Here is a 22,269-nt window from a genome sequence, read left to right as displayed (position 1 = left end):
AATCAAATATATGCAAAATGAAACCACGACGACATACACACCTCAGCTTGACAAAACTTTGAGTCTGATGATCTTAAATGCTGGTGAACGTTGACAGCACCAGAAATTCTAGTACACCAGTGGAGTGTCAGTTGGTACCATTGCTTTGGAAAACAATTTGGCCTTACCTGTTCAGGTTGATGATGTGCTTTATTGCATGTGTGATACAGCAATTCTACTCAAGGTATACGTCTACTTGTGTATGTGCGCCAGAAATCACATAAAAGAATGTCTGTAGCAACATTTCCTTTCTCTATTTCAAAGAAAGATGTATTTCCACATTCAACAACAGGAGAAGGGAAAAACTGTGATATACAACAAAATAATACTTAGCAGTGAAAATAAACAAGCTAGGGCACTTGTTTCAAAACGATTATGCCCAAATGCAATGACCGTAAAAAGAAGGTGACAGAAGAATAGAGTTTAATTCCATTTATTAGTTTTTAAGGATATGTACACAAAGGTAAAATAATAAAAGACAGGAGGGCTACGATCAACACGGCGTTCAGGACGGGCTCCCGCTATCAAACAGGGACGAGACAGGGTCAGGGAGGAGCCCACAGAGCCCCCAAAGGAAAGGCAGGCAGCTGGTGGCAGACACACGGGGGTTTGTTTATTTTTCTTTATATGTCAGTGTGTATATTATATATGTGTGTGCGTACATGTTTATTCCGTTGCATGTATGAAATAATTTTAAAAATTGGACTGGTTGAAACATACAAAGAAAAAGACTATACGTTACGTTTCAGATGACGAACCACCGCTTGGAACACTGTGAACTCACCTGTTTCTCAAGTCACTGCCACTGTTACTGCTGCTAAGCCTTCTCCGTTTCTCTCCTCCTTGAGGGTGGAGACTATTGTCCTGCTCAGACAGCCCCTGTCACATTCTAGGGGTTCAACACATGCTGATTAATGGGATGACCAAACTAACCTGGCCTGCATTTCTAGAAAGCTAGGAAAACTTTGAAAATCTGGGTTACAGGTGGGCGGGGATTACTTGGCTTCTTTGGCTTCACAATATAGTGCATTTCTGGAAACTGACAGCCTGTTCTCTTTATCTCCTCCTTCACCCTCCCTCATCTTGGTGTTTAAGTTAGAAACAGTTCAGCAATGGGCTTATTAACCTCAGACTCTGCCTTCAGAAACGTCTTCTGCCTTCAGAGGTGGCCTGCAGCAAAGGCAGCCCTGCTATTAAGGGTTGTGGCTACACTGTACTTTTCTCCTCCATGAAATTAGGGAAGGGAATCCACAGCCCATCGCTTCATTGTACTCAGGAAGCCACCGTCATCTATTTGAACCAACCAGGGGATGAGTGATTTAACGCCATCCTTGGTCCTGGTCACTGTCTGAGATGATTCTGCAGTCACCTCCAACACACACGCATACACATACACGCACACACACGCACACACACACACAACCACAAGTGTGTCTCCTCAAGTGCTCAAATGACCCATCTGCATTTTTACAACGAATCTGCAGCTTTCAGGTATGGGGTTCAAGATGGGAGCAGAAATACAGCATCCCAACTAAACAGGAAGGTTTCAACCAAACACAGAAGCAAAATTAGAAAAGGTGTAAGAAATGGTCGGGAACAAGCACTCCATTTTCAGAACATGTGTTTTCTGGAATTTATTCCTCTTTAATGCTGAATATAAAATCTGAGGTTTCACCAATGCCTTTAGAGACAAATGCATACAAACTGAAATCTAAACACAATAATTTTGCAGATCAAAGTGGGCTCTGACACTTTAGAAAAGATGTAATAAGCATTTCTAGAAAAAGCAAAACCCTATACAGCAAAATCAAATTAAAAAACAAAACAACACAAACCAGAAAGAGGCTTTGGTATCTTTCAACAACAAAGGACAAAAATAAGTTTAGTTCATTATTAAATTCATGTAATATAAAAACATCTATGTGGGAGTGTTGAATAAATCTATAAAACAGAAACAAATCTAAAATATATTAGAGCCTGAGAGAAAAAAAATCTTCCTTTTCTCCTCTTTGATTTTACTAGAATACCAGAATCTGGAAAAACAAGTATTTCCCCAACTAAATTTTCTTCTGGTCTGCATGTACCTAGCAGGATGGCACTCTGTATTTTATCTCATTTTAAAATGGCATAAATTGATTTTTAGCAGCACGTTTTCTTTGCCCCAACAAGCCTACTATAGGAAATAAAAATTCTGTCTTAAAATGCTTTTGATATTACATCTATGTCTGCAACTCCCATCCACTTCTTTCCTAGATTTTTAAGACTGTGATTATCCAGATCTAAAGGCAGCTAGTTAAAGAAGGGATGAAGAAAACCATTACAGGTTTGGAATTCAGCTGGTAAAACACAAGTAAGGACACAGTATTCTCTGAACACGGTGTGGTCCCAGAGGGCAATACCTTAGGACTCTGCAGAGCCTGGGTACTGAGAGAAATGCCACACAGTGTGTTTCTAGCTCGCTCATAACAAGTACAATACCAGGTGAAGCTGGTCTCTATTTCTTTGCTGCTCCAAAAAAAAAAAAAAAAAAAAATGTGGGGTGGGGTAGATGATCTGTAACTGTGGTAAATAATTTAGCACTCCTATTCATCTATTCTGTTTAGGACAACCATACTGGGCCTGCTACAACCAGAGTAATTCAGAAGTTTTGAGACAAACAATTCTGAGTAGCTTTCTTGGTCTAGCAGGTATTATATTGATCCTACAACCCCAAGACTCAGCCTTACCAAGTTGCTTCTTGGTACTCACTGGCAAGAGTAGACAAAATATAAGTTAGACCATTGCAACATTAACTTTTTAAAAATTGCTGTATCTTAAAAAGAAATTCTAAGTCTTCTTAGACTTTAACACAATATCCAGTTCCAAAAAAATTTCCTGGATAGTCCCTGGCAATTATCAAGTGGAATTTGACCTGGATCGTATTTAATGCCAACTAAGCAGTCATAGCCATGATTTTACAGCAGCTTTCCTTGCAGAGAAAATTGTGGATTATGTATCTGTTCCAGTCATGTAGTAATCAATGGCCTGCTTTTCTTCTGTTTGTAGTCCTGGGACGCAAATCTCAGGCTGGGATGTCAGCTTTAGCATTCAACAAGTTCTTTAGAATAGTCCACATTTAGCAAGTTAGAGGGAGAGAGAACACAGGTGACAGGGTCTAAATTCTTCTGTTCTTTCCATTTCTTACAAACTTCCTGCTCAGAATCTAAAGGGCAGGTCTCAGGTCCATCAGGACACTGAGAATAGCAGAATATCTTAGGCAGCCCTCTGAATTTACTGTGTTCAAGACTATTCCCAGGTGTGGCAACTAAAAACTCTAAAAAAACATGAGCAGGGACAAGGATACAGAAAAGGAGCCTTTGCCCTAATGAAGTAGACAGGTTCCGTGTTTGTCAGCATCCACTCCAAAGGAAGGAGAGATTTCACATGCCAAGTACAATTCAGAGTGAGTCTCTGACAGCCCCTTTCTTGTATGTACTCTGTTCTGAAAAATCACTGATCTTCATATATGGAATGAGAACATGTATCTATGTTACTCTGAAAATCCGGAACTGTGCATTGGCCAGAAATACGAGCTGGAAGAGTCAGAGGACCAATGAAAAGTAACACAGGAAAAAAATTTAAAGTGTGCAGCAATATTAGTATCTCTTAATATGCCTCATCAAGGGTTCACAAAACACATCTAACCGAGATCTTCCTTTCTCAAAAAATATAATCCCTTTGCAAAATATATAAGCAGCTATTCGTTAGGGGAGCTGCGTTTAAAAATATATGTGCACTTACGCATGATAAGTTGCTAGAGCTGAAATGCCTTCAGGTACGAGTCAGATAATGTCCCTATAAATTAACTATAAGTGCACCTCTTTAAATATATCTTTTAAGTCATCTTACACATTAAGTGAAACTTTTCCTTTGTAAGAGATAAAGAAGCATGTGTTTTTCAAAATAGCAATTCTTTTCATCCCTGTCGCTTGGTTCTGATCACACATTGTTGCCACAGTGTTTTCTGGAAACATCTGTAGGGGCTTGGAGGATTTATGGGGGTAAGAATTTCCATTACCAAAAGGAGGCTGGAACATCTAATTTTTTCTTCAGTTATGACAAAGCACTGGAATAGTGATGCTTGTGAATCTGCAGCAAAGATCTTTAGCCCTTTGTCAACCAACATTGCTTTTTTTCTTTCTCATCAAAATATTCTAATAGCCTGGCAGACTAATTTCAAGGACACCACCTAGGCAGCCTGAAGAGAAGCAGGTCTGAGCAATCCTGGCATCAACTACAACCCAGGGCAGATCCAGTATTTTCTCTCTGATGGTGCCACCTGCTTATCACTCAGTTATTCAGGAGGCACACCTGTAACAGGTGACAGTACCTCCGGGTGAGTGAGGCAACTGCAGGCAATTCTGAAAACAAGGAAAAAACCCACCACGGTCCTGATTTGGTTTAAAGCACTCATGCGATCCCATTAGACCCATGTCTTCCCAAAACACCTTTTCCATGGCAAGCAAAGTTACTGATAATGCATGTGGCTTCTGTCACAGTGACGCATTAGGTAAGCAGGTGTGTGCTGAGTACCAGGGGCGCTCCAAAATGCATCTCCGTCCTCTTCCGCTTGTCTTCGCTAAGGTTCTGCCTATTTATTTAAAAAAAAAAAAAAAAAAAAAGCCAGTTATTGCATTGTGCGGGCAAGAAAATTCACCCTGGCGGTGATATTTTAAATGTCAGGAAGAGAGATGTTGAAATCACAATAAATCACCGCCATGTGATGGATAAGAGCAAATAAATCCTGGGTTTAGGGATCAGAGCCCAGAGTTAAGTCACACCCACCTGACCTGCCAAACATAAAAGTGGAAAGAAAGCCGCATGTTTTCGACAACTGAGGAAACTCCTCTGAGGTACTGTTCCACTCACACTTGGGTGAGTGGCGTGGCCGGGGGTGACCTTACTCAGGGGCCCTGTGGAGGGTGACCTGAGGGGAAGAACGGCACTGGAATGGCCATACCTATTGGTAAATAGCTGATACCACTGTCCCCCAAGTGCTACCATGATCCAGCCACTGGATGGCTGACCCCTGGCATCGGCTGGGAGTGGGCCTCTGAGACCTGCTCCCCGGCTGGTCAGTGCTCAGGGTTTACTGGTGGTTGCGTATTTTCAATATCACCCCTGAATGGCAGGGATCCGAAAGCAGAAACTTCCATTTCAGGCTCTGCTTTGAATCTATTACGATAAGAAAATTGATGATTTTCTACCTGAAAAGTATTGGTGAAAAGGCCTTCTTTTCTTTTCGGTAGGTACCACGGTGGGCTCCAGCCGGCCACAGAAGGATGTGGGACCCCCTCCACCCCCCACCAGGGTTGCAACAATTCAAATTCTGGAGAAAAGTGGGAAATCTGTATTTTAAATATCAGCAACCCACCTGAAGTCTTTAAAATAAAGTCCGTGCAGGACAAACACATCCACAGCCAATGTGGCCTGCAGGCCACCATTCTGTGACCTCCTACCTTCCTCTGCCCCATCCACTTTGGAGAACTGCCCAGGGTCTAGAGTTGGGTCTGTGAATGTTCTTTTCCTATGGACCTTCTCTCCCCTCACTGTGTGAGAGCAATTAGATGCTAATGGAGGCTTTATATGTCCCCTGGTGGGCTTGCTCGCCTGGTCTTTCGTGCGTGTACCGCAGAGAGGGTAGGAAAGGAGACAGGAAAGGGGGCTCCATCTTTTGGTACATTATACCCGTGAATGCTCCGTCTAGGCCTTAGAGGGTAGACTGTATAATGAATTACTACCAAGGTACAAAATGAATAACTAGAAAGGGGAAAATGCTGACTTGCTCTTAAAGATATTTGCACTTCTTTCCTATGGAAGTGAAGTATGAGTTGCTATTAACCCTTTAGGCCCTGAATGGCTCACAAGAGGGGATGGCACACACACTGGCACTGTGGCCTTCCACTCTGGTTCCGTGGGCTCCTGCTCATGTCTGACTGACTCAGGTGCCTGAAAGCGGGGGGCTGAATGGGTGGAGGTGCCTAGCGCTCTCACTGACCATGGAATGGTCTCCTGCAATCAAGCAAACCTCAATGGCATCAAGACCAACTCCAATCCCATGACCGTTAAGTCATGTGAGAATGCATATTCTACAGGTCATAGGTTTCCTGAGAAATTTCTAAGAGAATAAATATTTTCAAAGAGTAAAAAAGTCAGCCCGAAGCCTCTCAAAGGAACCTACATCTTCGGGGAAAATGAGAACAAAGATGGCAAACACGCAGTATTTTTCAAAGGTTTTTGCACAGACGCTGGTGTCCGCTGGATTTATGCATCCGTTAGACTGCTCCTACCCCAGTTTTTTCCAGTTCTTTGAAGATAAATCTGGATGGTTTACATGTCTTTGCATGAAACATGTTACAAAAATACTTTCATTTTCCTAAGTATTCCAATGTTCCATCTTTATAAAGATAGTTTTAAGAGCCTTTAAGGATTTTCTGTGTGGGTTTTGTCTCTGTTTAAAACATGTGCACAGAAACCACCCACAAGCATCTGTGGTCTTACTGATGTATAACAAAGCATGATTTCACATCGGCGAGGAACTACAGGTGCTGCTGTATAATTTTCATTATTGATAGTCTCTGCCTTCCTCCCACAAGTGTTCCAGAAATGGCACAAATCCTAGGTAGCCTCAAAAGACCTATTACTTACAGATACCAAAGTTCCCAGCAATGTACTTTCATTTCAATTCAGTGTTACAAACAGAAGCTTTAGAATTCAGTCTCCATTTGAAATACAGTCAAAACCTCAATTGCTATGTATATAAAGATTGCAAGGAAATACACCAAAAATGTTTATGTGGTTTTCTCTGGTGACTTTTTATTTTCTACTTTATACTTTTTTGCATTTTCCCAATTTTTCTAAATGAGCCTAGGCTACTTTCATAATCAGAAAAAAATAGTATTTCTGAAGCAGAAATAACAATCAAAATACTGCCGTATTTAATAAAGAAATGTTATTTTTTATTTTGAAAGTGAATCCATGTGCTTCACAAAGTTACCATAATATGTATCATCTATAGCTCTAAATATTAGAAAAGTTTGAGCCTTTTACATTTTCTAAAAGACATATGATGTAATAAAGTGGCTTCAAAAACACTCTGATTAGTTTAGGAATTGCCCTTTTTTTCAAGGTTGACCATTTGTTATTGCAAACCATGCCCCTTCCAATGTAAATGACTTAAATTGCAGACGACCTTAAAAACATGGCTTTGATTCTATTTCAAAAAATGTAAAGTAATGTGAACTTGCACTTTAAAATAAAAAGCACCTACTATTTTTTGCTACCTTAAATTTTTCTTGGAAGAAGGAGATATAAATTATAAATAAACTGAATTTTAAATAAAGATAAACTCTAATATACAGCAACAATTGAAAATGGGAAAGAAAAAAAACTGGCTTCCTTGTGTGTCTTTACCCTGGGCAGTCCTAACTGTGCATTTGAGAAAGCAAAAGCTGAAAATTTAGGAGACTAGAGATGCCCTTCTTCAACCTCAATCCCTAAGAACAACTCAAGAAAGATACATTTTGAAACAAGAAATGATTGACCTACCTTTGATGCCAACTGTGATTTCAGGCCTAAAAATGAAAAGACTGTGTTGCTTTCCTTGGATTCAAAGAAACTGTCATAATCCTAGAAAAAAGAGGAGAAAATTAAAAAAAGCAAACAATTGTCTTTGTATTTGGTGCTGTTGACAAAGTCTCTTATGTAAATAAAAAATGTACCACTACTCCATCCAGGCCAGGGAAAAGCTACATAAATCGACTGGATTTGCTCTGTTTGAGCCTCAACATTTGAGCGTGATGATGAAGGTAACAACTTTTTAATCCAAAGTCTGTGACAGGATTAAAATGTAAAACATTGAGGACAGAAATCAAATCAGAATATGCTCCCTTGAGTGTCAAACTAACATTTGTGTGGAATCACTCTGACCTAAGGTTTTACTTAAAGCATTTCAATCTGGAAGGCTGCCTCCCAATTCCACTCTTGATGCTTTGTTATCTAGGGCTTAAAAAAAAAAAAAAATCACTGTGTAAACAGAAAAGCCATAAAGGTCTCCGTGTGTCAAAGTGAGTGCTTCTATTCTGCTTTTGAAGTTTTCCACATTCCTTGAGACTGTCTTCAGAGAGAATAAAAAGATCAAATAAAAAACTAGAGGAAACTATATTCTCTATAACATTTATCTTTACCTCAGACACAGAATCATTTTTCTCTTCCTTCTTTCACGAGAGGAGCCATTAAGGAATTCTGGCCAATGTGTTCATCCGTTGTTTTCTTTTCAAAAGCTTGCATGTGTAATACTATTGTACACAGTTGCTAAGTTGATGTGAAGCAGTCTTAAAATTTGAGAGAAATCCCTTGGATAACTTTAGGCAGAGGGTAAATATCACAGGCAGACAATGATCAGAATCATCTGTAGGCAACTGCTCTGTGCTTAGTGCCAGATGATCAGCACATCATTTAATCCCAACGACCGCCCACCAGGTTAGAGGCTGGCTCAGAGCAAAGAAACATGGTACCCAAGTTTGACAGCCGGTATGTAACAAAGCTGAGATTTGGGCCCAAGTTTCACTGGTGTTGAAATCAATGCTTTCTGTATGCTATGATGCTTCCTGCCCAAGAGGAAACCAGGTATGGGGCACCCTGTATATCAGAGTCACTGAGCCCTCATGAACCCACTGCTGAGCTGGGTCAATGTCATTACAAATACTTTTGAAACCTGTTTAGGAATCTAAACGCGAGTTGATGACTTCGAGTGGAGATCTGCTTCTTGCAAAGCAGGCCTCAGCTGAAGAAAAATCTTTGAATTATTTGACTCTGTGTAGAGACTCTCTTGTCCAAGTGCTTTAGCAAGTTGAGCCTCGTGTGGTTTGAAGGCAGCTTGATTGCAGTTCCCGGTCATCTCAGCCTCAGGCCTTGCAGGCACTGCTCCTTCTGTAGATCTTGAAGCAGTAACTCCTGCTGTCATTTTGGATCAGCCCTGAGGCCAGTCACCTGCAAAGGGAGGCCTTCCTTGACCATGCCGGGAAGGAGAAACACATCTGAAGGGGGAGGCTCAGCAAACACCTCCTTGGAAAACGGCATTGTAGGCTGAAATGTGAAGAATGAATAGAATTGGCCAAGTAAAAGGTTGGGATAGGAGCCTGTGAGACAGGAAACAGCGCCGGGGAAGAGCGAAGCTGGCAGATGTGACCGGGATCAGCATGTACCAGACTCTGTAAACCACAAAAACGATTTTGAATTTTATCGTAAGTACAAAAGGAAATCACGGACGGGTTCTGAGCAAGGGAGCAGAATGACCTATTTCCTTTAAGAAAATCTCCGCGTTGACTGCGTGGAGAATGGCCCAGAGAGAGGGCAGCGAGAAGAGAAGCAGGGACAAAGGTCAGGAGTGCACTGGGGGAATTCAGGTACGAGACGGAGGCAGCCTGAACCAGAGCAATTGTAATAAATACAGGATAGGACAGACTGGAGATATATTTTGAAGGAGGATTGATCATACTCAATTGTGGAATTGGTTGGTGTAGAAGGTTACGGAGAATTAAGAACTAAAGCGGCTCTCATACAACTCATCATCAAAAAACAAACAACCCAATTAAAAAATGGTCAGAAGACCTGAATAAAACTTTTTCCAAAGGAGACATACAGACAGCCAACAGACACAGGAAAAGACGTCCAAAGGCGCTAATCATCAGGGAAATGCAAATGGAAACCACAATGAGAGATCACCTCACACCTGTCAGAATGGCTATCATCTAAAAGACCACAAATAACAAATGTGGTCGAGGGTGTGGAGAAAAGGGAGCCCTCGTGCACTGTTGTGGGAATGTAAACTATTAGTGCAACCACTGTGCAGAACAGTATGAAGATTCCTCAAAAAACTAAAAATAGAACTACCATATCATCCAGCAATTCCACTCCTGGGTATATATCCGAAGAAAACAAAAACATTAATTCAAAAAGATTTATGCACCCCAATGTTCACTGCAGCATTATTTACAATAGCCAAGATATGGCAGCAACTTAAGTGTCCATATCAACAGATGAATGGATAAAGAAGATGTGGTATGTATACACAATGGAATACTACTCAGCCATAAAAAAGAATGACATTTTTTCCATTGGACTTGCACGGTATTATGCTTAATGAAATAAGACAGAGAAAGACAAATACTGTATGATATCACTTATATGTGGAATCTAAAAAATAAAACAAACTAGTGATTATAGAAAAAAAGAAACAGACTCACAGATATAGAGAAAAAAACTAGTTGTTACCAGTGGGGAGAGGGGTAAAGTAGGGGTAGGGGATAAAGAGGTACAAACTACTACGTATTATAAAATAAATAAGCTACAAGGATATGTCGTACAGCACAGGGAATATAGCCAATATTTTATAATAGCTATAAATGGAGTATAACCTTTAAAAATTGTGAATCACTACGTTGTATACCTGAAACATATAATATTGTAAAAACTATACCTCAATTAAAAATTTTTTGGAAAAAAAATTTAAAGCAGCTCTGAGCTTTGTGACTTGATGGGAAAGACCAGAGAAAAAGCAGGTTTGAGGGTAAGGCTGGAGTTGAGTTTTAACATGTTAAGTTTGAGAAATTATATGAGACACTGAGTGAAGACGATCTCAATGGGGCAGTTGGAGGTTCCGACTGACTCTAGGTATTACAGGTTTCATAGAAATTTATGGAAAATTGTACAACTTTTAATAAGAAAAACTATGTCTCAATTTGATGTAGAATTTTAGGCAAAATCCCATGAACTGAAAATGTTGTTACCAATATTCTTTGTAACAAAGACAGTTCCAAATAATTGAGTAGCATTTCATTGACCTGGGCTCAAGAAATAACCCTGGTTTGACGCACACTTTCCCTATTGATCGTTTGTTGCTTATATTCAATGTGGTAACAAGAGGAAGAGAGCTAAATTACAGCCAGCTTATCTCACCCTTTTAGATATCCACCATATGAAAACTGGTGTACCTGTTTCTCTCTACACCATATTCTGCAACTACTCGGTCTAAATTCTTTCCCTACGGATTCTCAATTGCAGCCACGGCTCTAATTAAACTCAGATCCCTAGCTCTGGTTCTCCTCTCAATTCTGGTTCCATGTAAGCAACTAACTGTTCATAATAGACTATTAAACATAATGGGTCTAAATCGCAATTCATGCTCTTCCTTCCACCCCACAAGCTGGACCTCTCAGAAGACTGGCACCACCATCTAACGGGCTCTACCAGGCAGAAATCAAGGCATCATAGGACTCCTCTCTTCCCTCAACTAATAACTGTCTTACATATCCCTTCAACATCTGTTTTTCTACATCAGTCTCATTGCCCTAATCCAAGCTAGATATCTGCAATAGCACCTCAACATACCAACCCCTCTCCAGTCTACCCTATCTCCCCGCCCCCCCAAATCATGCTCAAGTGAGGACAGACTGATCCTTTAAAAATGCAAATTTGATCATATCATCCTCTGCTTAAGTCCTTTCCTTCAAGACTTCTCATTGCTCCTTGGGGGAGAAGAGGGGTCTTGAACTTCTACCTGCACCAACCACTGTCTGGGTCACAGCTTCACTTCTGGGAAACTGAGTGGTATATACACTCAGTCAACTATAGATGAGATGTCCAGCAATCTGCTAGCTGAGTCATGACCTTGACCAGCTCCTTTAACCTCCTCAGGCTGCTTCTTCCTTTCTGTATCAGATACGACCAAAGTCCCCTGAAGCTCCAGAATTCTAAAAAATAGTGGAGCATTCAGTGGAGTTGCTCTTAAACGGGCTGTTAGCTGTGTCCAGATGTGAAGTCCAGCCTACGTATTCCAGTTCCTAGTGACACCTGTTTGAAGAGTTTACCTCTCTCTGAACAGGAAACAGGTTTAACCAAATAGGAAAGGGAAAGGGCAAAAGTGAGGGAAAAAAACCTGAGGACTAGTCAACAAAATGTCGTCCCTGTTCTTGAATTCTGAAAGGCCTTTACCTGTTTCTACCTGATAAATAATCTCTGATGTCAGTGTGAAAACGCAAGAATGAGAAAACTAATAATATAAGAAATAAAAAACGAGAAACAGTGCCTGACTCAATCTCTATAAATGCAGTGTGAATTTTACTTTAAAGACGGAAGTGCTGGGACTTCCCTGACGGTCCAGTGGTTAAGACTCCGCACTCCCAATGCAGGGGGCGTGGGTTCGAACCCTGGTGCGGGAACTAAGATCCTGCATGCCGCGCGGCGAGGCCAGAAACAAAAACAAGAACAAAACAACAAAAAAGGAAGTGCTAACGTGAAAATACAGTGCATGCAAAAGATCAAGAGGCAAGTTACGAGACTTAATATGTATAATTCAGGTTTCAGTGTTTATATTAAAAATCTTAATCTTAAAATGATTACAATTCTCCAAATCACAAAACTAGAAATAAGGTCAACTTTCACAAGCGAGCTTCAAACATATAAAACAAAACGGAGAATACATACGTGTAGAGAAAATATGTAAACAATCTATTTAACCACACTGAACCAAAACTGTTCTCATAAATGTTGGTCACCAACAAAGATTATTTAGAAATGTCAGATATTCAGAAATCTCCGAATGGCAACATTTCTTATTTATATAAAAAATTCTCTTGAACTGTACTTCTGTCATAAAAGTTATAACCATTATTTTTAGTTTATGAACTTTAACTCAGGGCCACATCACCATGGCTGGGGGACTTCTTACCGAATATTAAATTGGATGCTCCCAACAGTTTAGAAATTGTCGCCCAAGGTAATTAACTCCAAGGTGACAAACAAAATTTGGTAATTAACTTTAAAAGCAGAATAATTTAAAGGAAATCATTTTTAAAAGTCAATGTGAGAATAGTACCTGACACACACCAGGCAAACTGGGTGATAGGTTGTGTCTGCTAATTAATGACCGACATGCCATGTTTTAGGTAATCTCATGCTAATAATGTAATCTGAGTAAATCCTATTTCTACTCTATTACTTACTGATTTAAAGAATTATGTAAAAAATTTACTTTCTGACATACAAAAGCTTTTGAATGGCCTGATGAATCTCAAATTGTAAGAAGTTAAATCATCTTCTTTGTCATGTTGAGGCAAAGAGTAGATCATTGATAATTTAAAATCTAGAAGTTCTGAATACCCTCTTTTAGAGGTAATAAACTAAACACTATGATGTGAAATAATATGAGTAAAATAGTATTAGAAATCTTAAAATCACTTAATCTATTAAGATAGAAGTTCTTTCATATTCTGGCCTTAGACATTCCCCAATAAAAGAGAAAGATCTGCTTTCTTATCAAATTCATTTCACTTATCAGGCTTATATTGTAAAAGAAACAAACCACACTAGGGCTCACACTGCAAAAGTTAAAAGCAATGTATTTTTTTAAATTAATTAATTAATTAATTTATTTATATTTTTATTTTTGGCTGTGTTGGGTCTTCATTTCTGTGCGAGGGCTTTCTCTAGTTGCGGCAAGTGGGGGCCACTCTTCATCGCGGTGCGCGGGCCTCTCACTGTCGAGGCCTCTCTTGTTGCGGAGCACGGGCTCAGTAGTTGTGGCTCACGGGCCTAGTTGCTCCGCAGCATGTGGGATCCTCCCAGACCAGGGCTCGAACCCGTGTCCCCTGCACTGGCAGGCAGACTCTCAACCACTGCGCCACCAGGGAAGCCCAAAAGCAATGTATTTTTAAAACTCACTATAAAGTTTCTAAATGGGCTTGCTGAATTCCTTATAGTCAAAGACACTCTCTCTGAAGTGTTTGCAAATACACGTCTGCAAATTGCACCCTGTAAGACAATCAGCCTCCTGTGACTATAAAATATAACGATCAGTTAACATCACCTTTGGAGGAGAGTACAAACACATAAAGCATATCCAAGAAAAAAAATCATTCAGTTTCAGAAGCTGGAACATTTTTAACTACATTTAAAACAAAGGCTGAAAACTTCACTTTGTTTCTAGTGCCAAATGAAAAGAAAAAAATTCTGGGTTATAAAGATATCAGCCTAACTGAGCACTGTTAGTAATGGAATATTTATCTAAATGCTACAATTTTAAGAAGAATAAAGCAAGCTAAACAGCTGTTAAAAAGAAAAAGGAAAAAAAAAAAAAGCTTCCATTACCTATACTTCTGTTTGCGTTTAAGTGAAAACCAATGTTAGAGACATTTATAAGCTCGTGATAAAATCTACAACAGGCAGAGCTCACAGTAGTCTCATTCTTCTGAGCTTACTTAAGGACATTACCCGTTCACTACGGTTAGACTATTATGGACTGGACAAGCATCTGAGACAAAGGCCTTAAAGTTCTCTGCCCTTTTAGCGTTCCCTAAGAGGACAGCGAGGAAAACCCACAGTAGCCGCTCTGAAAAGCTGTATCGCTTCCCACGCGAAGTCGGTAACAATTAAGTGACAGACCCATATCATTTCTACATGCCAAGGCCCTTTGCAAACAGAAGGTTGCAGGGAACAAAAAACAACACGTGGCCCACAAGGAAATGGTGGCAGCAATCACTTCGAAATGAGCCAAAGCAAATTTGGTTTACCCCAAAGGAGAAATTAAAAAAAAAAAAAAATTCTTCCTAAGACTGCAAGAGTTACTGCTGCTGCTGCAAATGGGCAGAGACTCCTTCTGCCTGAAATTTCTTTCAAGCCTGAGGATAGCCTCTGAGCAGAATTTTTTGATTCAGTGGTTAAGGACCATTAATGTTATATTCCATTTTGTGAAATCTTGATAGAGAAGGAAAAAATATTTGACAGCTCCAATCCCGGTAGGATATATAAGATGTAGTTGTCTAAAACAGCTTCATTCAGCAATTTTTAGGCCAAATACCAAAAATACGAATAAGTCCAAAGCTGAAGATTTAAAATTCCGAACATGTTTAACATTTCTCACCATTCTGATACAAGATGGCAGAGCAAGCAAATACATCTACCCAAGCCACCCACTGAAATTGGATGGGAAAAAATGTTGTGCTAAACACAGGAAAAGCAACCAGCAATAAAAGTTTAAGAAATACTCAGAGGAGAGTAAGTGAAAAGGCTAAAATCAATTAAGAAAATCTCATAAATATTTGTGTCGCTCTTCAAGCCACAGGAATTTACTAAAATAGGATTATACACTTTCCTCTGTGACCGCTCACACAACTGAACAGTTCTGTAGAGAATATTTATATGTTTATAACAACATAAATGTGGTATATTTACATAGTATACAATAGTTATTATAATTACAGATGCGTATGTGACTGTTACAAACTTTAGCAATGCAGTGTGTGGGTGCACATGTGTGTAAGTCAAAACGGGGGAGAAATGAGAGAAGCTATAAGAATGCAAATTTCCCATCTTCCAAAGAAAAAAGTAAATACTGTCTAATTTAAAATCAAGGAATATAGATATTGGTCTATGAAACACAGAGTGGTGATAACTTAAAACCACAAAGCAGAAACTCATGAAAGAGGCTACATCTTGGGAATCTGGGGGAGACTGACTGTTTACTTTGGACCCTCCCAGTCAACAGACTTTATTGTCTTAACATTGATATTAACATGGCCTTAGTGTTTTAACAGTTTTGTTTTCTTTTCATTAACTTAAAACTGTGTAAGGCTCAGAAAAGAGGAAAATTTTAACAAAAGGGGAACCGCCAGTTTGGATATTAGTTAAGATACACTGCTAAACACGCAATTGGGGTGGTGCCCTGAAATTGTCTGGACGAATGCTGAAATATTGAATATTTCAATATTCAGAGCACAAACCACAGCTTTCATGAAAGACATGTCCCAGGGATTCATCACTGTAGAATACTGAGACAAACATCTCAGTAAGGTGAAAATGGGAGATGAAACATTTATAGACAGAAGAATAAAAACTAGGGTTATATAGAAGAGATAAGACTGCAAAGAATATCTAATTAAATTGCTATGCTTCTCGGCATCCGGCAATCAGCGATAAAGAGAAGTGATATCTCCCTTCCCCACCACCCTTTCCTAGTATCTGTGAGGATGCCGCATGAGATCACGTACAGTAAAACATCTGAAGGAGAAGATTCTCCTTGATTAGATAACTGATCTTTTAGACAGAAAACCTTGGAATACACATTTTCAAATTCAGATCACAAGTTTCCTGAGAAAATTCTACCTGTGGGGTAGGCAAGCTTCTAATAGAGGTGATTTACCAAAGAGATTTCATTGTAAAATTTAGAAGAAGGTTCAATAAGCTTGCTTTTGAGAGATCTGGCTTTGAGTGTTATTAATAAACCTGAATGGAAACGCTCAGAACCTTGACAAGGCGAGACCCAACAGAATGGGTTAGCTACCTGCTTGGCTGAAAATATGTGGAGCTATTCACCCACTTCTAGAACCGATTTTTGTTAACTATGTTCTGTGTTCCCAGCTTTCTGATAGGCACCAGATAGTAAGATAAATATGCCACGTAGCCTGCTGAGGGTGAGTGCAAGGAACTCAGAGACCAGCTGAAGACAAAGACATGAAAAAAAATTCTGTGAACTAAAGGTCATAATAGGAGTAAGGACACACAGGTTTGCCGGGCATGGGGGAGGGGGAGGAATAACCAGAGTCCTAGTTAATTAGAGAGAGTCAATAGCAAGGCTCGTTTGAATTGAGCTTTGAAAGAGAAACAGGACAGAATTATGTAGGAGGTAAAAATTACAGGACTTGGTAACCAGGGGAGTATTGAGATGAGGAGAATGGGTGTGGGGTGACTTTCAGGACTTTGCCTTGAACCTACATAAATAACATCCCTACTTTAGAGACAGACCACATCTCCTGTGGATAATGAAAATTTTGGACTTTAACTTTCCTTTTTATTTTTCTTATGGACTCTAAACAAAGTTTTATTAATTACTGCAGACAGTTGGACTTCAACATAGGTGGGTGATGATTAAGTTAGTTCTAATAATCCACCCAGGGAAATAAGAGGCAACCTCTAAAAAATTAGTTTACAATGACATGGAAGCTATTTTTTTTGGGAGAACAAAGCAGGGCACAGAATGGTATATACAGTATGATCATTTGTGAATTTTGGTAGCCGTGGAGAGTCCTGGAACCAATCCCCTGCAGATACCAAGGGTATGTGTATGTATGTGTGTGTGTGTTGTGTGTGTAATCTTGTTAAAAATAAAATTATATGTATGAGGCAGGGATCTGTAAAACTAATAATTAAGGGAGGTGGTTCTTCAGCTTCAAAAAAGATTCCCAAACACACTTAAAATATGTTATCCAGAGACAATCTTCTCAAGAGTCTTACATAAACACTGCACTTGGGAACAATACAACTGCATACATTTAGGTATACTTGTGGTGTGCTTCTGAACCTCTACCAATGGTTAGAAAATGCTAACACACCTCCTTGTTTCCTTTCATACCTAAGAAAGAAAAGGAGAGGATACTCCACAAAGAACCACTGCTGGTCATTTAGCTTTTCTGTGCCTCGTGAAGATTAGTCTTAACCCGTCTGCCGTCTACTTTCAGGCTCCATTAACCGAGGTAATATGGGGAAAGGCTGTCATAGCTGGCCCCCAAATCATTACTTAAACAAAACTAGTCAATAGCTTTAATGGAATCTTATTTGGCTAGCAATTCACCCAATGCTTGGGTACAAATTTAACATTCTACAAGTATCATCTAAAAGTGCAAAAAAAAGTAATTCAATAGTTTTAAAATGTAAGTAATTTTATAAGTTGCCTCATGGAAAATAATCAAATGGTTATTTTTCTATAAAAGTCTGCCCTCTGTCTCTCAGCTGAACTGTCCTCTCTTCATTAGGCCGGACTTTACATGAGTAGCTCCAGCCACACATGCTACCTCACTTCACCTCTCGCCCCACCTTCACCCAGAGCCCACTTCTAAGTATCGGCATCCTTGGCCAAACATGCACCAGATCATCTTGATTATCTGAATGGTCATTGTGTTCTTCCCCCTTGGTGGCAAATACACAAACTGGTTAGTGTGACCCCAGTCAAATAAAATTTGGCTGCATTCCCATTTCTAACTACAAGTTTTTTTTTTTTTTAAAAAAAATGAAAGAATTAATAAATTCATTCAGCAAAGTTGCAGGACAAAAAAACAACACATAAAAATCACTTGTGGGGGCTTCCCTGGGGGCGCAGTGGTTGAGAATCTGCCTGCCAATGCAGGGGACACGGGTTCGAGCCCTGGTCTGGGAAGATCCCACATGCCGCGGAGCAACTAAGCCCGTGAGCCACAATTACTGAGCCTGCGCGTCTGGAGCCTGTGCTCCGCAACAAGAGAGGCCACGACAGTGAGAGGCCCGCGCACCGCGATGAAGAGTGGCCCCTGCTTGCCGCAACTGGAGAAAGCCCTCGCACAGAAACCAAGACCCAACACAGCCAAAAATAAATAAATTAAAAAAAAAAAATCACTTGTGTCTGTATACACTAATAATACACAATTGGAAAAGGAAATTAGGAAAATAATTCTATTTACGAAAGCACCAAAAACGCCCACAAAACTTAGGAATAAACCTAACCAAGGTGGTAAAAGACTTGTACACTGAAAACTACAGAACATTGCTGAAAGAAATGAACGGGGACACAAAAAATGAAAAGACACCCATGTTCATAGATTGGAAGACTTAATATTGTTATGATGTCAATGCTACCCAAAGCAATCTAAAGATACAACATATTCCCTATCAAAATCCTAATGGCATTTTTTGCAGAAATAGAAAAAAAAAAAAAAACTCCTAAAATTCATACAGAATCTCAAGGGACCTCAAATAGCCAAAACAAGTTTGAAGAAGGACAAAGTTAAAGAAATCATACTTCCTAATTTCAAAACATATTACAAAGCGACAGTAATAAAAACTGTGGTACTGGCACAGACCAGTGTAACAGAATAGAGAGTCCAAAAAAATATAAACCCTCACATATATGGTCAAATGATCTTGAACAAAGGTGCCAAGACCACTCAATGGGGAAAGCACCGTCTCATCAACAAACGGTAACAGGAAACCTAGATATCCACACTCAAAAGAATGAAGTTGGACCCTTATCTTATACCATACACAAAAATTAACTAAAAATGAACTAAAGACCTAAACCTAACACCCCAAACTACAAAATTGCTATAAGAAAACATAGGGGAAAAGCTTCATGACACTGTATTTGGCAAGTAATGATTTCCTGGATATGACTTCAAAAGCACAGGCAACAAAAACAAAGACAGACAAATGGGACTACATTAAACTTAAAAACTCTTGTTCATCAAAAGATATAATCAACAGAGTGAAAGGCAACCTAAGAATGGGAGAAAATACCTGCAAAATACGTATCTGATAAGAGATTAGTATTCAGAATATACAAAGAACTCTTACAACTCAACAGCAAAAAGCCAAATAACCCAATTGAAAACTGGGCAAAGGACTTGAACAGACATTTCTCCAAAGATCATATACAAGCTCAACAACGCTAATCATCAAAGAAATGCAAATCAAAGCCACAGTGAGATATCACCTCACGCCCATTAGCATGGCTACTCTCAAAACAAAACAAAAACAGAAAATAACAAGTGTTGGCAGGGATGTGGAGAAGTTAGAACTCTTGTACACTATTGATGGGATTATAAAATGGTGTAACCACTATGGAAAACAGTACAGCAGTTCCTCAAAAAATTAACAGTAGAACTAGCATATGATGTAGCAATCCCACTAATATGTACATATCCCCAAGAACTGAAAACAGGATCTTGAAGAGATATTTGCAAACTCATGTTCATAGTAGCACTATTCACAATTGCCAAGGGGTAGAAGCAACCCAGAGTCCATCAATGGATGAGTAGAAAAACAAAATGTGATATATACATACAATGGAGATCTTAAAAAGGAAGGAAATCTTGTCACATGCTTCAATGCTATACGCTAGATGTTTGTATCCCCCCAAAATTCATACATTGAAATGCTGATGCCCAAAGACCTTTGGGAGGGGAGGAGGTCATGATAGCAGAGTCCTCATGGATGAGATTAATGTCTTTTATAAAAGAGGTCTGGGACTTCCCTGGTGGCGCCGTGATTAAGAATCCACCTGCCAATGCAGGGGACACGGGTTCGATCCCTGGTCCAGGAAGATCCCACATGCCGCGGAGCAACTAAGCCAGTGCGCCACAACTACTGAGCCCGTGAGCCACAACTACTGAAGCCCATGTGCCTAGAGCCCGTGCTCTGCAACAAGAGAAGCCACCACAGTGAGTAGCCCCTGCTCGCTGCAACTAGAGAAACCCCGTGCACAGCAATGAAGACCCAACGCAGCCAAAAAAAAAAAAAAGAGGTCTGAGAGAGCTCCCTTGCCCCCTTCACCACGTGAGGATACTACAGGAAGTTGGCAGTCTGCAACCTAGAAGAGGGCCTTCACCAGAACCCAATCCTAGTGTAACCCTGATCTTGGACTTAACTCTGAGAAATAAATTTCTATTGTTTGTAAGCTACCCAGTCTGTGGTATTTTGTTATAGCGCCTTAATGGACTAAAACATACAAGATGGATGAACCTTGAGGGCATGATGCTAAGTGAAGTAAGATAGTCACAAAGGACAAATACTGGGACTCCCCTGGCGGTCCAGTGGTTAAGACTCCGCGCTTCCACTGCAGGGGGCACGGGTTCGATCCCTGGTTGGGGAACTAAGATCCCGAATGCCTCATGGCGTGGCCAAAAAACAAAAACAAAACAAAACAAAACAAAGAAAACAAAGGACAAATACTACATGATTTCACTTTTATGAGGTCTCTAAAGTAGTCAAATTCATAGATATAGAAAGTAGAACGATGGTTATCGGGGGGTGGGGGGAGGGGACAAACAGGAGTTATTTAATGGGTATAGAGTCTCAGTCCTGGCAAGATGAAAAAGTTCTGCGGACCTGTTTTACAGCAATGTGAATACACTTAACATTACTCAACCGTACACTTAATAGTGGTTAAGACGATAAATTTTATGATATATATTTTTACCACAATAAAAAAATTTCAATAAAAAATAAGAAAAAATATAAAGAAATCCAAATTTTTTTTTTTTTTCTTCTGAATGGGGAGGGAGAAAAGAAATGGGAGGAAATGTTTTCCTTTTGTGTAGATATGTGTGTTTTTATTTCTGGTGCATTCCACACATGCCAGTACCACAGAGAGAGAGAACAGAGCTTAAACCTTGAACATGAGGACCTGAGCTTTCTAAAATGAGAAGAGCCTAGGCGTTGGGATGCTGGCCTTTAGGAACCCATTTCCAGAGAAGAATCGTGCTTATGGTAGGACACTTCAGGGAAACACCAAGAACAACCAGTGTGCCCCAATAAGCGTTCTTGCCTACAAACAACTGAAATAGACACTGGCAACTTTAAAGGAAAAGAATGTATGAAGGTAGAGCGGGGAGCTCACAGAATCCACGTTAAGCCCGGAGGACGAGTTTAGAAAACAGGAGGAACTTCCGTGTCTGGGAAACCAAGAACACACCTAGGCCACACCCCCGGATCAGCCTCCTTAGGACACCAGCCACATGGTGTCCAGACACCAGGCTCTGCCTGGCCCCATCACCCCTGGACACTCACTGAGCCACCTCCAACTGACGCTGTGTTTTGGCATCATTTCCTCAGTGTCCAAATCTGGGGTGGGAAGAACGGATTGGACGTGCCAGGGAGCTTCCATTCGGTGGGGAATTCCTCCCAGTAGGCAGGATTTTCACGTGCTAAAGGAGAGAGAGAAGGCAGCTGTCCACACTGGTTAGCAAGCAGCTTAGCAGCTGTGTGTGTCTCACGTGCCTAGCTCATCCAGTTTAAAACAAAGTCATAAGTTTCCAGCCAATTCCGGGAAACAGGAGAACCTTCATGCTTACTGGATCCTGTCACTTGCAATATGGCGGGTTTCCACAGGTTATCCAACCAGATATGACCACTCATAAACTATTACCGGGCGATGCAAGGTGGGATGCTTGAGGTCATGGTTCATTGCCCTCAAACGTTTTTGCTTTTGTCAAAGTCGAATTTATTTGACCTTGATAAGAGCAGACACTGTCTTCAGAACTCCTGCCAGAACAGACTATAAAGACAGAATGAATACACCAGCACTGCTGTCGCAACGGCCATGGGACTGACACTGCTCAAGCAGCCATTTATCTGGCACAGTTTAATCAATAGGGAAGCCTCTAGCCA

At 40.1% G+C, this 22,269-nt stretch overlaps 1 protein-coding gene across 3 annotated transcripts in view; it reads right to left on the bottom strand.

Annotated features, from left to right (window-relative positions):
• SH3BGRL2 (SH3 domain binding glutamate rich protein like 2) overlaps nt 1-22,269 on the bottom strand; it is an 84,289-nt gene that overhangs the window by 26,778 nt on the left and 35,242 nt on the right. Inside the window, exons 3-4 of one of the 3 annotated variants that reach the window (XM_082405128.1) lie at nt 7,627-7,707; nt 1,659-4,669 (exon numbers count right to left, since the gene is read on the bottom strand). The exons of the other annotated variants lie outside the window; for them this stretch is intronic. Of the exons in view, the coding sequence (XP_082261254.1) occupies nt 4,658-4,669; nt 7,627-7,707 (93 nt within the window). The 3' untranslated portion in view covers nt 1,659-4,657. Of the gene's footprint in view, nt 1-1,658; nt 4,670-7,626; nt 7,708-22,269 lie in introns of those variants that run through there. 3 annotated transcript variants of the gene reach the window in all.

Source organism: Balaenoptera borealis, assembly GCF_965194805.1.
Source record: "Balaenoptera borealis genome assembly, chromosome: 9".
NCBI lineage: Eukaryota > Metazoa > Chordata > Mammalia > Artiodactyla > Balaenopteridae > Balaenoptera > Balaenoptera borealis.
The sequence above is the reverse complement of the archived record's forward strand: the minus strand, read 5'-3'. Positions and strand labels throughout refer to the sequence as shown.